Genomic DNA, 15429 nt, shown 5'->3' on the forward strand with positions numbered 1-15429 from the left:
AATGCAAACATATATGTTTATCTTCATAGTGTCCTACATCTTCATATGGTCCTGTAATCGGCGTTTTTCGTCTGAAAATTCATCACGGACACTTTCAGGACAGTACCTGTAGATCCTCCTCCTTCCCAGGTGCCCAGTATTTCACTGTAGGAATGTGCCACCCATGAGTGAACATTTGAGTCATATTTTGTTGTAATAATCTTCTAGTAATGAATATCCTTATACAGGTGGTCCTCAACGTTATTCAATAGATGATCTTTTGACTTTAGGATGATGTAAGAGCTGCAAACGTTCAGTAGAAACTGCACTTGAAATTTTTAGTTTGGATCTCTTCCTGGGCTAGCAATATTCAGGAGGAGCCTCTTTCATGATGCTGGGCAGCAGTGAGCCACAGCTCCCAGTTGGCCATGCCTTCCGGGGTGTTGTCAATTTCTACGCCTTCAACCATCCTGCACCCATGCAGTCATTCTGTTTCTCACTTAAAGTACAGTATTCAATAAATCATGTGAGCTATTTAACACCCTATTATGAAATAAGCTTTGTGTGAGATGATTTTGCCCAGGCTCATGTCTATGTTCTGAGCATGTTTAAAGTAGGCTAAGCTAACCTGCAATGTTTGGTAGGTTAGGTGTATTCAATGCATTTTTAACTTAACATATTTTCAACTTACAAAAGGTTTGTCAGGATGTAACCCCATCATAAATTGAGGAAGATCTATATACCCCCTCTGTGTCAGATTCTTCTTAGAAAGGTATTTTGGGTCTAACATCATGCATTTTTACTGGATTTTCATACACAATAAAGTGTTCTTCATCACCCCTCATTTAACATATGGCTGGATGGACAGATGTACTCCATTGGCTTCTAGTATATTCTTCCCTGGGAGCTGTGTAGCCCTGCTTCCCACAGGAGACTCCAGTACTTAGCTAGAGTATTTGTTGCTGAATCTGTTTATTCCAGTTGAAATTGTTATTGTAATTGTGTAATTTAGTTAATTGGTGTATAAACCAAAGAAGTATAAGAGGGAAAGAATAATTAGAAAAAAAAAAAGGAAAAAAAAGCTTATGGTACATTTTTGTGATTTCCAACTTGAACTAAAAATCTTTTTAGTAACTAACCACCTACCCCAATCATATCAGATATGGGGCATCAGCTGATTCATAAACTTCATCAACAATGCAACCATGTTTTCGAGTTACGTCCCCTCTTGGCCTGACTTGCCAGTATTGTCTCTGGAAAAACATCCATAGCTGTTGGGTTTATTTGTAAATTGGGTTATTGTTTCTTCTTAGAAATATTTAAGAAGCAGACATGTCTTTTCTAGGGTATCCAGTACAATCCACCTCATAAAAGTTGACTTTTAGACTTTTTCTTCACCCACTAAGCCATTGTAAGCTCTTGAAGTAACAGAGACACGCTCTTCAACTTCAAGAAGAGAAACAGAAAATCTGGAAATCTCAAGTGTTGCCTTTGAAAGTGAGAGAATATATACAAACATCCTGTCACTCTCTAACCTAATAAGACATTAGAAAATATTTTATAGCCTGTCCAAAATCTACAAAGTCCTTTATGTTACTGCTGTAGGTACTTACTATTATTATTTGTTGGATGTATGGATATTCAGGGAAACATTTCTATAGGGTTCGCTATAGAGAGATCTCTGATTAAGTGAATGAATGAATTAAGAATTAGGCCACACTGGATTCACTCAACATATATTTGTTAAGTGCCAACTGTATACCAGTTGCCTGGGAACTTCTGGGTTACAGTGGGTCATGGGTACTCTGGGTAGAAGTGCTGTCAAGATGCTTGTCATCTAGCTAAAGATGTCAGGCCCCTGGGACATACACAAATGTAATTTACTCAACAGAACAAGCACTCCTGGAAATGCTCAGACCACATGTGCACCTGGCCAGTGGAGCAGGAGGCAGAAAGGCAATAGGAAAGTTTTGTCATGAGATCTATGAATCCTCTCAAGGCTTGCCCATGTAATTTAAGTATCAGTTTCACTTACCCTGTATGGCATTTGACAAAGCACTGCAGAGACCGCCAGACATCTCACTGCTGTGTTTTCTCTTCTAGGATATCAATGAGTGTATTCTTGAAAACTATCCTGAGTGTTCCAACCCCAGATTATTTTACATCATTCCATATTTTTGTGGACAGCATCCCAGATGCAGGTAAAGACTAAAACAGACTTGTGGCATGCTAAGGTGGAGAACAGTAGCAGGAAAGCCACCAGCTGGCACTGTGTAGCAATCTCTTGTATGCCTAGTCTCTCAGCCTTCTGGAATTCAGTTTATGTTTACCATTCATCTTTAAAGATTGCATTGGAGACTCTGAGTGTCCTATAATTGAAGAAATTAACAGATCAAGGTCTGACAGAGGCCCTGGGACCACCCCATAAAGATGTGTAACTGGAATGCCAACCAAACCCATTTTTTAATTTTAACTCCTGTTACCGCTCAAGAGTCGAGACCAGGGGTGAGCTCCCAGCCTGCTCCTCCATAGTGTTCGGGATTCCATCAGCAACTATTCTAACCTCCCTATTATATATAATTAGGTCTGATATACTGGGTGCTCACACTCAAAAGTCAATAGTGTCTCTCCCAGGAGATATTCTTAGTAGAAAAAGTACTTTCTAGTGATTGCCCTTCAACCTTACTTGGATGCAAGAGCTTCTGTAGAATATGACTTAGTTAGGCTTCAGAGTGTGGTCTGCTCACCTCCCACATCAGCATCCCTGGGGCACTGGCCAGGACTCCCCATGTCATCGGACTCTCTGAGGCAGGACACAGATGATTCTGGTGCTAGTCTAGCTATGGTTTGAATTCATTGTACTAGACAAGCGTGTAGCCTTGAAAAGAAATGACAGTAACACGCAATGAATATTATCCTCATGTAATGAAAAATAAGCCTGCTACCAGAAGTGATGCTTTGCCCCAAAGGGAACATTGATGAGAAGGTCAGTGTATTTCTGAAAAGACCAAGATAAGAAACGATTTCTGAAGGGCAGCCCATCCCTTGTCCTTTTTGCTTGCACTCTGATCACTGCTTAATTACTATGTGCGTTGTTATTGCTGTTTTGCTGAGTTTACTGGAACACGGGACTTTGTTTACGGTATAACTTCTCGGACTAAAAGTGTCGGTTTTCTGCTTTATCATAAACTTCCTGAGTTCAGGAGGCCTCCCTCCTCCAGCCCTCACCCCTGTATAAATGTCTCCTGGTTCACGGTCAGTGCTTCAAACACTGGGAAGATTTGGGGCCAGATGACTCACTTTCTGTCACAGTGAAGATATTTATTCTAAGAAACATGATTCTAACTCCCTCAAGTATTTTTCTTAAATTATATATTTCCTAATCTTGAGGAGCGTACTCACGATGCCTTACCCTGGGACACACATGATGAGTTTCAAAACTCTCTTACAACGCCCCCCCCTGTTCCACCTTGACAATTATTTGAGCTGGGCAAGGGCTATGATTATAATTTTTCAAAAAGAGAACACTGCCTTGCCTCAATTCCCTTGGATGGTAAATGCCGAGGCCTGGAGCCCAGCTCCTGTGACTCTTGTCCTTTCCGACTCACTCAGATGCTGTTAGCTCAGAGACCTGTCTTGCAAATGAGATTAGGCTGTTTTCCTTCTGTAATTTAAACAAGCAAACAAACACACCTTTGTTTTTAAAGTCTTTTAAAAAATCAGATGATGAACAGACATGACCTCGTACTGTTTTGATTTCTATAGAAATACCCTATCAGTAAGTTTCATTATTTCAAAATCTCTAGCCTCATTGGTTTGCTCCTTCTATTAAAAAGCCATTCTAATCTCCCCTTGATTAGTGTTTATAGGACCTACCTACCTGTGTCTGTAATTCTTCTAACAAATCTTTCAGTGAGGGGCCCTGAGGCCCTGGGCAAGGCACTGCCCACAGGCAAATGTGGTAGTGGTCAGAAGGTAGGAAAGGCAAGTGACAGCCATGTCAGGGCAGGTGCTTGGAGGAAATGGGATTTGAACCCATTCAAATGGCAGGGGGTGGGTAGAAGAGGTATGTTTTCTAGCATGTTGTTGCTGCCTTTTGAAAATGAATCTCTGATTGAAAAATCATTTTTATATCCATAAAGGGAGCCTGGTGAGTGGGCCCTTGAAAGAGCAAAACTGAACGTGAATGAAAACTTCCTGCTTGTGGGGATTCTTGAAGAGTTGGAAGATGTGCTGCTTTTACTGGAAAGATTTTTACCTCATTACTTCAAGGGTGTGCTCAGTATCTACAAAGACCCAGGTAATTCCGTTTGCAGCAAAGTCTTTGGCGTTTCGAGGGTTACTCGCCTTGACCAGGACTCAGGCCAATAAAGGAGTGAAAGCTTCTCTTCTGATAAGGAAGAGAGGTTGCCCTGGTTTGCAAAGGAAGGTTAGAACCATGACATACAGATTCCAAAACCTGGAGCATCAGGTCCCAACCTAAACATGCCACGTTTGAAAAGCCTGATGGTTCCATTTCTCTCTTTGGAAAGTGAAGCTGGTAACATTCGCATTGACCCTGTCCTATGGGTATTGCTGGGGCTCACCCATGAATAGGTGTGCCCATGTTGGGGTCCACTGATGGGAACCACCATTTGATACAGTATCTGCGCCCTACTTCCATTTGACAAAGCACTCTGGCATATTAAATTCTAGCAGTAGAATAGGTAGAGGAGCAAATTGAAAATGCAATTATGATTTTATTCTAACAAATGGAGTGGTTTCTAAATAGAAGCAAGAAATGGAATATTCAGCAGAGCAATTGCAAAAGTTGCTCATAGTGTCACTGTAAATATAATTACTCTCAGAAATCCATCATTTATTTTTCTCATTATTACTTTATCCTGAGAGAAAGGCAAACAACATTGTTTCTTTCCGGCTCTCCCTAATCTACTGCTGCCACAACAAGCCTTGCATACTTATTCACTCATCTGTTTGTTGTCTTGTTTTGTCATCCTGAAATGGGAAGCTGCCTTCTGCTTTATAGAAATGAGGAGCAGATTGAAAGGCCACCCCAAACGCAGCCCTGCTGCCTCCCATTGGACCTCACACCACACCTGCATCATTGGCAGGTGCTGATGCCCATGTGAACTGGCCTTTGCCCTAGATCTTGTCACATAAGGTGGCCCTGCCACCACCAGGGGTTTGCAGGAGGAACATGGCTGGTGGGTGGATGCTGTCCTAGTGTCTCAGCTCCCTTATTCAGAGATGACGTACCTACACATGGGAACACGACTGCGAACCTTCACGTGTACCCTGCAGGTGTGTCTCCTCAACAGGAAATGTGGTTTGAATAGCTAGAAGCATAATAAGCTCTAGTCACTCTTTGAAACTAGGCCTTCCTTTGACCCTTCAACAATGGGCAAATTAAAGGATTTAAAGAGCCATGCCGTGACCAATTTTTAGCTCTGTAAGATAGCATAAACTCGTGTTTTTGTGCAAGTCTTACACTAAATTAGACTTTTTTGAAGAAAAGGTTTAGATTATTCATTGTTATTTCCACTCTTTGGCTTTATCTTGTTGTAGAGCATGCATGTGTGCATGAGTATGTGTGGGTGTGCACATGTTAGTGTGCATGTATGTGTGATACACAGTAGGAGATAAAAGGTGAACGAAATCCTGCGGACACGTGGTCATCAAAAAAAAAGTGAAGGCACTCTTGTCTCAGCATTTGAGAAGAGTTTTGGTGAGTCTACATCACATACATCGTCTGTCCTCAGACCAGGAACTGGTGTCATTCACAGGTGCCATAGCCCTGCACGCCGAAAGTCAGTATCTGGGGTGTGAGCCTGATAATTTAGGTGAGGGTATTTTTATCTTTGTTCTTCTTAAATACAAATAAACCACAAATCAAAACCTTAAGCCCAAAGAGCCCGCTTACCTGCTATTGTCAGAATCTATCATCTTGACCTCTTAGCTGTTTTCTCCATTTAGACATGTGCCTTCTCAAAAACTGGGCCTTGGTCCATGATCCACAAGTATGTTAATTGAAGTAGAACATATTTCTGAAAATTGAGTTACTATTAGCTCTTTTGACTTTAGCCACACCATCTTTCCACCTATAATTTAAAGATTTTCGTCCTTTTGAGTTTGGTATAGCAGTATATTAAATACTCTGAAGCTTGCAGCCTTAGAGATGGTAAGGGTTTTCTGGTACTCCCATGTAGTGGGACCGGAGCCAACACATGACCAGTTCACACCATCCAGCTGTATTAGTGGTTAAAATAGTGAAATATGGCTATACTGCGTGCGGCGACCACCCTCTAGGTACACCTGCCACCCTGGCTGCCCCTTACCACCCCTTCCCCCCATCCAACAGTAAAGTAACAAAAGGGGTAATTCATGGGCATAGAGAGAATCTTCAGAACTCTGGCCTAGCTGGTGAACTCTGAATTCAGGTCCTGGGTGAACTGGTTGCCACATACTTTGAATACCACCCCAGTATACCTCTCTCTGCTGCCACACAGCCTGCATTGACAAATTGAACCCTGGAGTGATTGCTCAGGACTTTCCACCATGTTTTGTAGTCTCTTGGGCATCTTCTGGAGAGATTTGTGGTGACATTGAAGGCGAAGCAGTTCCACACTAGCTCTGTTTCAAGGAGTGCCACATCCTCGGGGACCAGGGGATGGGAGATGAGCCCATTTCTCAATATATTTGAGCCTCTATGCAGCTGAAGCACCTGTACTGTTTTCTCATGACCAGCATAAGAAAACCACATGTTGGTGTCAGCCAGATTAAAGGAACAGTGGCCACAAGTCATTTCTGTGATTTCATACCAGAGCTGTCTCATCAGCACATTTTTAGTCTAAATCCTTGGATTATGGCACACTAAAATCATCACTCTTGCCCTTTATTAAAGAATCTTATAACTGAATAGCCTAGAGAACAAAGGGAAGAAAAACTAAAACCTAAGATACTGAAGGATCTAGTGACCCTTAAATCATCATAGATTAACTCCATATAGCTGGATTGAGGTGCACAAACTTCACTGGCACTTGTCCTCTTATTTTTTTAAATGCAGGTGTGTGCTGATTTTTAGTAATCCCCTTCCAGCAATACAAAACACATTGAGATCCGTCTCATTACTGAAGAAAAAGCACTAGTAGCAGTGACTGTGTGGGGTGCTGGTAAAAATAGTAATGTCTGTTTGTCAAACGGGTTGTCACTTATTCTAGATAGGAATGATATTCCTTAATTCCCTCCAAACAGTACTACTTGTTTCAATAACCCACCATATAGGGAAGTTGATAACTTCTCTGCATAACTGCTTGACTGTTTGCTCCCACCCTGTTCATTTCTTATTGGAGAGTATGCTGACAAGTAAATTTGGCTCCTTCCAAAAATATTTGAGAAACTTAATTTTTAGGAATTAAAAACGATAGCTTTTTAAATTAATGTTTGCATTCTGCAAAGACCCATTTAGCATATCTCAGAAGAAATTTCTAATAGTAAGCACTCAGAGGAAAATAAAAAATGAATTTTAGCATGTGAATAACCAAGAGACTATGCTCAGATGTTTCTTTTTTTTTTTTTTAAGATTTATTTATCTATTCATTAGAGACACACACACACACAGAGGCAGAGACACAGACAGAGGGAGAAGCAGGCTCCATGCAGGAAGCCCAATGTGGGACTCAACCCTGGGACTTCAGGATCACACCCTGAGCTGAAGGCAGGTGTTAAACCGCTGAGCCACCCAGAGATCCTGCTCAGATGTTTCTTACAAGCCTGGGGAGCAGTTGCTGATGTGTAGGCAAGTACCCTGGGCAGGGGTGCGGGGCACTCAGTAAACACCACCCAACCTTGGTTTGAGTTTGAATTAGGGAGAACCAAGCCCCAGACAAGTGTACAGGGTAAGGCAGCCGACCTCACTTGTTCAACCTACACAGTCTGAATTGTTTATTGATTAGTCTTAATTGTATTTGCTCATTATTTTCAAAATAAGAAACTGGAGGTGGCCCAGAGAAATGGAAAGGCTTCAATATATGGAAGTAAGGGCACCTGGGTGGCTCAGTCAGTTAAGCGTCTGCCTTCAGCTTGGGTCATGATCTCAGGGTCCTGGGATGGAGTCCTCCCTTGGACTCCCTGCTTAATGGGGAATCTGCTCTGTCCCTCCTTCCTCACTCGTGCTCACGCGCGCTCTCTCTCTTAAATAAATAAATAAATAAATAAATAAATAAATAAATAAATAAATAAGTAAGTAAGTAAGTAAGTAAGTAAAATACTTTAAAAAGAAAAAAAACAAAATGTGGAAGGGGCAGAACTCACATGTTCCTAAGCCATGAGTATTTTGTTCATGCTTTTTCACCTTCGCTCTTATAAACTGACACACTGTGAGCCACCAATATTTTTCTTAGTCGTAATTTCTTTAGGAGCTAAAATCACAGTGGTGTTAGGAGCCAAAATAAATAAACAAATTAAATAAAGACAGAGAACATGTGAATATCTGTGATAGGAACATTCCTTAAATGAATGTCCCTTGGCTTGGCAAATAACCGAGCTGTTATAGTTCAATAGTGCCACCTAGCACCCAGACGTTGGAACTGTATGACCTAACATTAACTCCCATTACCTTTCCCCTGCCTGGAGACTGGAAAGTTCACGTGTCCAATTCTTTTCCCTTGTATTTTAAATACTTTCCATTACTAACATTACATCAGTGTTCATTTTCAACTTTGTTCCATTATAAATGTAAACATTGGCGCCACAGTAGGGAATTTCCTAGACTTCTGTGGGCTGCTTTGAGACTCTGGCCACCAACTATTACGAAGGAAAAATGTGTAATTCCAAACAAATGACTTACATACTAACTCTGCAGAGTTCATTCATAAACTGGGTGCTTTGGGGTTTTTTAATATTCTTATTTAAATGTTTTTAGAAACAAGATAGAGTACAAATTTAAATATTCTTTTACTATGCTTGAATGCTATTTTGACCTCTCAATAGGAGTATAGTATGTATTCTGAGTCCGTGTGCATTGCAGTATTCAAATCTGAGGACATTTACATAGAAAATAATAGCAAATATGTAGAAGAGGAAATTTAATATAGTATGCTATAGGGAAAATTCAAGTGTTCATTCATTAACAATAAAAATGCCAGACTGGTCTAAAACAAATACTAAGTGTTTAAAGCTTTGCCTCTGTATCATAAAGAACAACCATTCTTTAAGGGAAGAACACTGAGTTAGGAGTTACAGGAGCCTCTCTAGTCCTCTTTTTTGCCAGGGTTCTGTCCACACGACCCAGGGTAAATGTGTATTTGGTGGCTGATCTCTAAAGGCTGACTTATTTTGATACTAAAGCATCAAGCAGAATATTTGAAGGCTGCATGTCCTACCTTTTGTTGGATAGCACAATTATAGGGTACTTCCCCTCCCTCAAACACAACAGTCCAACAGTCCCCATTGCCTTGCTAATTTCCAAATTAAGCGATGGTGGCTATCGCCACCTAGAGGACATAACAGAATCCTAGATGGAGGGATATTGGTTCAGAAGCTCCTATATGGAGGTGGCCATCTCAAAGTCTCTGGTCACGGTGTCCATTCCTTTCTTTCCGTACAGTATACGTTTCTGTCAAGAAAGCAGGATATCATAATGGTTAGAGCACAGAACCTGGAGTGGAGAGCCTGGCTGCTAAAGCTGCTCCTTCATTGCTGTCACCACAGGCAAAGTAGAATCCCTCTGAGCCTCGGTCTCCCCATCTGTATAAGATGCATGAACAAGGGACGCCTGGGTGGCTCAGCAGTTGAGCATCTGCCTTTGGCTCAGGCATGATCCCGGATTCCTGAGGTCCAGTCCCACATCGGGCTCCTTTCATGGAGCCTTCTTCTCCTCCCTCTGCCTGTGTCTCTGCCTCTCTTTCTGTGTCTCTCATGAATGAATGAATGAAATATTTTTTTAACAGATGCATGAACAATATCTACTTCACAGGGCTGTCATGAGACACAACTGATTGAATCCATGTAGAGCCTTAAACCCAGAGCTTCACATATGATAAGAGTTCAATAATTAGCTATTCACTTGCCAGCCACATCATAGGAGAAAAACGGGGTCTGTGTCTATGAGAAACAGGACATCATGTTGTCTTTGTAACCTCTACATCTTGAGAGAAAGAGAATATATGATGAGCCTTGACTTATTTTGACAGTTACAACTGACCTATAAAATTGTGCGCCTTTAGGAAATGGTATTTCTGATTTAGGAGGGAGGGAACAATTACATTCTGGCTAATATTCTATTTCTGTAACAAGTATAGGGAATAAGTGTATTGGAAATATTACCACAGTGATGCCTTCAGAAGCTGAAAACACACATCCTCCAAGTCACTGAGGATTTTTTTAAATTATCCGTTTTTATACCTCAACTCTTGCCAGAATTATCAGGGATTGAAGATTTCAACTTTAAAATGAAAGCCTCTGTTGAGATATGATTGGGGGTAATTACCGTTAACTTGTGCTGAATGTTGAATTTTTCAGACTGCTATATCCCATGGTATTTAGTAGATATAGGATGGGTGTCCAGAGATTTAATGGAGTTATTCTAAGTAAGACCCTAAGATTAAGTTCTTGAAAAACTTTCATTTGTGCAAGATTCACTTTAGATTGCTGTTAATAAGCTTCGTCCAGCAGGTGGCAGTGTCTCCACTTTCTTAAGGACGTGCGTGTAGTTTCCTCATGCAGTTTGCATCTGCAGACAGGAGTTTACATAATGCCTGAACACAGATGTATAATTATGCCCAGTTTGGGGACTAAACGTGGAACCCCAGATATCAAAAGGATTCCAAGTACAATTGGTTGCAGTAGTCCAAACTACATAAGAGGAGAGCCATTGGAGTGGGGGTAGAGGGAGTTTTACAATCCAATAACTTTATGTGGGTTAAGGAAATACATATTGTAAACTCTGGTTTTATAAAAAAATAATCTATCATTCTGCAATGTCTGGATTAAACAGATGCTGTCTTTAATCTTTAATTTCCATTGTTATTTGCCACTTACTATTGCTTTTGTGCTACAATGAAATTCAAAAATATTCTGGAACCTGATAGAGACACAAGTTATGGCTGGGAGGAATTCAGGCTATCCATTTACAGAGACCAATGAAGTTGTTTAAAGAACTCAACTGTCATTTATAAAAATAGGACCCCGCTTGCTACTGGCTCATCTGCCATCAGTATTCTCCACCAATATTTGTTTGTTCACCAGCCATATCCTGGGCTCGGATACTAATCGTGTTGGTACTAGATTATATGTGTGTCTCTGTGTGTGTGTGTGTGTGTGTGTGTGTGTGTTTATGTTTGCATCCATTCATGTTCAAAGAGCTAAACTCCTTATTATAGTGCAGCCAGCTCTGAGTGAATAGCCTTGGATCAGAAAAGCAGTAACAGTTCCTAAATAATAATAATTTGCATAGCAATTTACAGTTTATAAAGCACTTTCATGTAGATCTCATTGGATTCTTCACAAATCCTCTGAGATTGAGGAAGACAAAATCTTTCATTTTCTAAACGAGGGAACTGAGATTCAAGGAGATTGAGCCACTTGCACACAGTGGCCTAAGTCCTAAGTGACCACAGACATTTGAGCTTCTGTCCCAGGAATCACCACTGACACCATAAACCTGTGATTCTTTATAGTGAATCACTAATTCAGAGGTTAGTAGGTATTAAGCATTCCTAGTATGTATTGCAGTTGAAGGTAAGAGCTTAAAAATAAAATCCAGAGGTTATATTTATTTAACATATGGTCTATGCACTAAAGAATATGATGTCAGAAAATGTCAGATCACTAAGGTATTATCATAAGCCAGTGTATGGTAATCCACTAGAAGAAAATGGATCCATTTGACAGCACCTGATACCTTCATGGTCGGGGGTGGGAGGTTAAAAGGGAACTTAGTGCTAGACCTTTAAAACAGTATCTAAAAACTAAAACTGAATACCTGTAATTGTTTCATTTGTAGCTGCTGAGTAAATAGTTTGAATTAACATATAAATATGAACATTTCTTTATTTTTTTTTTAAAGATTTATTTATTTATTTTAGAAGTAGGGAGGGACAGAGGAGAGAGTTTTTTTTTTTTTTTAATGTTTACCTATTCATGACAGTCACACAGAGAGAGAGAGAGAGAGGCAGAGACACAGGCAGAGGGAGAAGCAGGCTCCATGCACGGGGAGCCCGACGTGGGACTCGATCCCAGGTCTCCAGGATCGCGCCCTGGGCCAAAGACAGGCGCCAAACCGCTGCGCCACCCAGGGATCCCTGAACATTTCTTTAAATGAACTCCCAGACACTTAGGGTTTTTCAGTGAATGCTTGCTGAAGAGAACTCTGTAACAACAGTAGCTTTATTTACTTATAAGGACATCACTTTTTTTTACAAAGAAAGCCTTCAGGGGTGTTTAATTGATTTTATGAAAGCTATATTTGCAGCATTGTATATATACATATATATGTAATATATTTGTAAAAGAAGTATATGTATACTTCTGACCTGTTTCAACTATCATTGTTCATTTTGTTGAAAATAATAATTACCTTGAATTATGTATATTTAAATGTATTTGTGTTTTCCACTTGCTGATTAATTTGCCTTAGTACCATCCCTCCTCCAGGAGAAAGCATCTTCAGTTTTATTATTTAAGAATAATAGGAAAATAGGACCTAATTCACATTGATTTTCTAGTGATAACTTTCCAAAATTATCTCTCTTCTGTGAAAAACTAGCATTTAAATAGCAGATATAAGCTGAAAATACCAGAAAAATTCTACAAACATATTCGGCAAATGTTTGAGTGTCTGCAATATGCCAGTTTTGGGGAAGGGTGCTACAAAGATCAAGAAAGCCTGAAAGCCATCACAAATTGGGCTGGGAAGTACTTCCTAGTGAAGATATTTGTGCCAGGCCTAGAAGGGTATCTAGTTCTCATCAGATGGTTGTGGAAGGAGGCATTCTAGGTAGGAAAATAACATGAGTGTAGGCAAAGAGGGATGAAGGTGCAGATCTGCCTGGAATGCAGGGGTGCACAGGGGGATGGTCCAGCCCACATTGGCCCTTGCCTGCAGACCCTGCCTCTTGGAGCTGGAGGGCTTCATTCCTCATAGCTCAGTCATCCGGCTGCTGCTAAGACAGTCCCGCCCAAGGCAGGAAGAGTTTCAGCAGCCTCCACTCTCTGTGTGGTACAACCTGGAACTGAGTCACACATACTAATCTCAGAACCAGTAGCCAAGCCACAGTTGCCAGAGGGCCATGTGTCAACCTCCCACTCCCACCCCAGTCCCCTGCCCTCTGCCAAGGCTGACCACCACCCAAGGACCCCTCACTTCCTAGCAGTGTGTCAGGAGACTGCCAGGTCCCCAGGTTCCTAGCACTAGGGTTCTTCCTCCTTGCTCTCTTCCTGTCTCCCAACCTAAGATCCAAGCACCCTCTAGGCCGGGGGCACCCACTGGCTGCACGCCTTGCACTGTCCCAGGGGCCCCCACCACTTGTCTACAGACACCAGATTAAGCCCTTTGCCTACCCGCATGGACTTCCCTGTCTGTTACCAGTTAATCCCTGACCCAGGTCTGAGCTGGGTGGGTCCCCAGGCGTCCCAGGCTGGAAGCCCTTGGGATCATCCTTCCAGAACCATCACCCTCAGCCTCTGCCTCCCACACTACACACCCCAAGAAATCGATTGAGTCCCAACCTCATCATCTGGAGAACCCCAGATGCCCCCTACCGTGTGGCCAGGCAGGGAAGTGTACAGTTTTCTTTCCTATGATTCATTTCCCCAAACAAAAAACTGCCTAACAATATCTGGGTGTGTGGTGAAGGTACCAGCGTTCTTCTGTGTTTAAAGGTGAATTTCTTCTACTTGAGAACTTAATCACTTCTACTTTGAGCAGTATTTAGTTGAGCTTGACAGGAATATGCTTTGCACTGAGTAAGAGCATTACTAAGGGGGAGGGCAGATTAGTCACCAGAGTCTCAATTTTTGGATTTCCCTGATAACTCCACAGAGCTAAAATGCTTCTACAGCCTGAGCAAAGAAGATTAAAGAAAGACCTGACCCCCAGGGGTGATCGTTGATCTTCATAAAAGACCCTGTGATCTTACTAATCTTTCTTGCTCAAACTGCCAAGGTCCCTGCCCACACTACAGATTCATGTGGTGATGTGCAAAAGGCCCAGACAGAGCATTTCAGAACTCTCTTTGTACCCTTGGCTCCTGGCCTAGCCTCTCTGACATTCTTTGCTTATAAAATGTACCCCCAGCTGGGATGAAGTACAATCCTTACCCATTTTGAATGACTCAACACTTTACAATGGAAGCTTCTATTTTTGTTCAGCTAAATCTTTTTCAAATAAAAATATCATCTGATTTTTTTAACATTTCAGGCATTTGTATCAACATATAATGCTCTGACTTTTCACATCTTGCAAATAGTGTTGAACTGTGAGAGAATACAGTGAAAAACTGAAAACATACCTGTCCACAGATGCACAAAACATTGCTGCCTTTCGTGGTTCCTTGTGGGTTATATTAAGCACATTTATTTCATTGTCCACCATCCCATGGAGAAATCCAGCATAATTCCCCACTGATGAAAATAGGAAAGTTTTGTTTGTCAAGTGGAAGTTTCAGATACTCTGACTGGAAAGACTTAGCTCCCAGTTTTCACCCTGTGCTCATAGGGACTTTTGCTGTATTGTCACAGCCAGACCCTGGTTGAGCTATTTTTCAAAAACACGTGTTCCTAGAATTTTATTTCCCTGTTTTTAAACTATATTTATTAAAGTAATGTGTACATAAGGTTAAAAATCCAATAATGCAAAAAGATGTATAATGACAAGCAGCAGCTTCCTATTCCAACCATACCCATCACAGAGTTGGGTTTTCCAGAAGCAAATGCCTTGAGCACAGTTAGCTGTTACTTCTGATAATCACCACACTACTTATAACTAGTATGCACAGGCTACTATTTCTTGATTGATTTCTTCCAGACATTATTTAGTTTTCTTATTCCATCACCCTCAACTCTACTTCCTCCTCTGTCCTCCATTCTCCTAATATGGTTATATCCACATTTTAGATGTGTAGTCCTGTTTATATTACTGTGACTACATACATTTTATTGGCTGCTGATCCAAGTAGTACACCATGATTATATTTCATTTCTTGAACAATTTATTGTTTTTCCTGGAATTAATTATTGCCTCAGTTTTTTTAATTTGTTTAGATTTATTTGCACCTACCAAAATTTTTCATATATGCTGTTACATCCATTGTATCAATACTATTTTGGATATTTTCAATATTATTACCAGATAAGAACATCAGTTCCATTTTCCATTCCTACCTCCCCCACCCACCCCAAGACCCCTTCCCTTTTTCCCACCCAGAGCTCTTTAACTTCCTACTTCAGTCTGAG

At 41.0% G+C, this 15429-nt stretch overlaps 1 protein-coding gene across 2 annotated transcripts in view; it reads left to right on the forward strand.

Annotated features, from left to right (window-relative positions):
- Positions 1 to 15429, forward strand: part of UST (uronyl 2-sulfotransferase) — a 292405-nt gene that overhangs the window by 238394 nt on the left and 38582 nt on the right. For both annotated transcript variants that reach the window (XM_041744455.1, XM_041744456.1), the window contains exons 6-7: positions 2083 to 2180; positions 4122 to 4279. In XM_041744455.1, the coding sequence (XP_041600389.1) occupies positions 2083 to 2180; positions 4122 to 4279 (256 nt within the window). The remainder of the gene's footprint in view (positions 1 to 2082; positions 2181 to 4121; positions 4280 to 15429) is intronic.

Source organism: Vulpes lagopus, chromosome 2 (genome assembly GCF_018345385.1).
Source record: "Vulpes lagopus strain Blue_001 chromosome 2, ASM1834538v1, whole genome shotgun sequence".
Lineage (NCBI taxonomy): Eukaryota > Metazoa > Chordata > Mammalia > Carnivora > Canidae > Vulpes > Vulpes lagopus.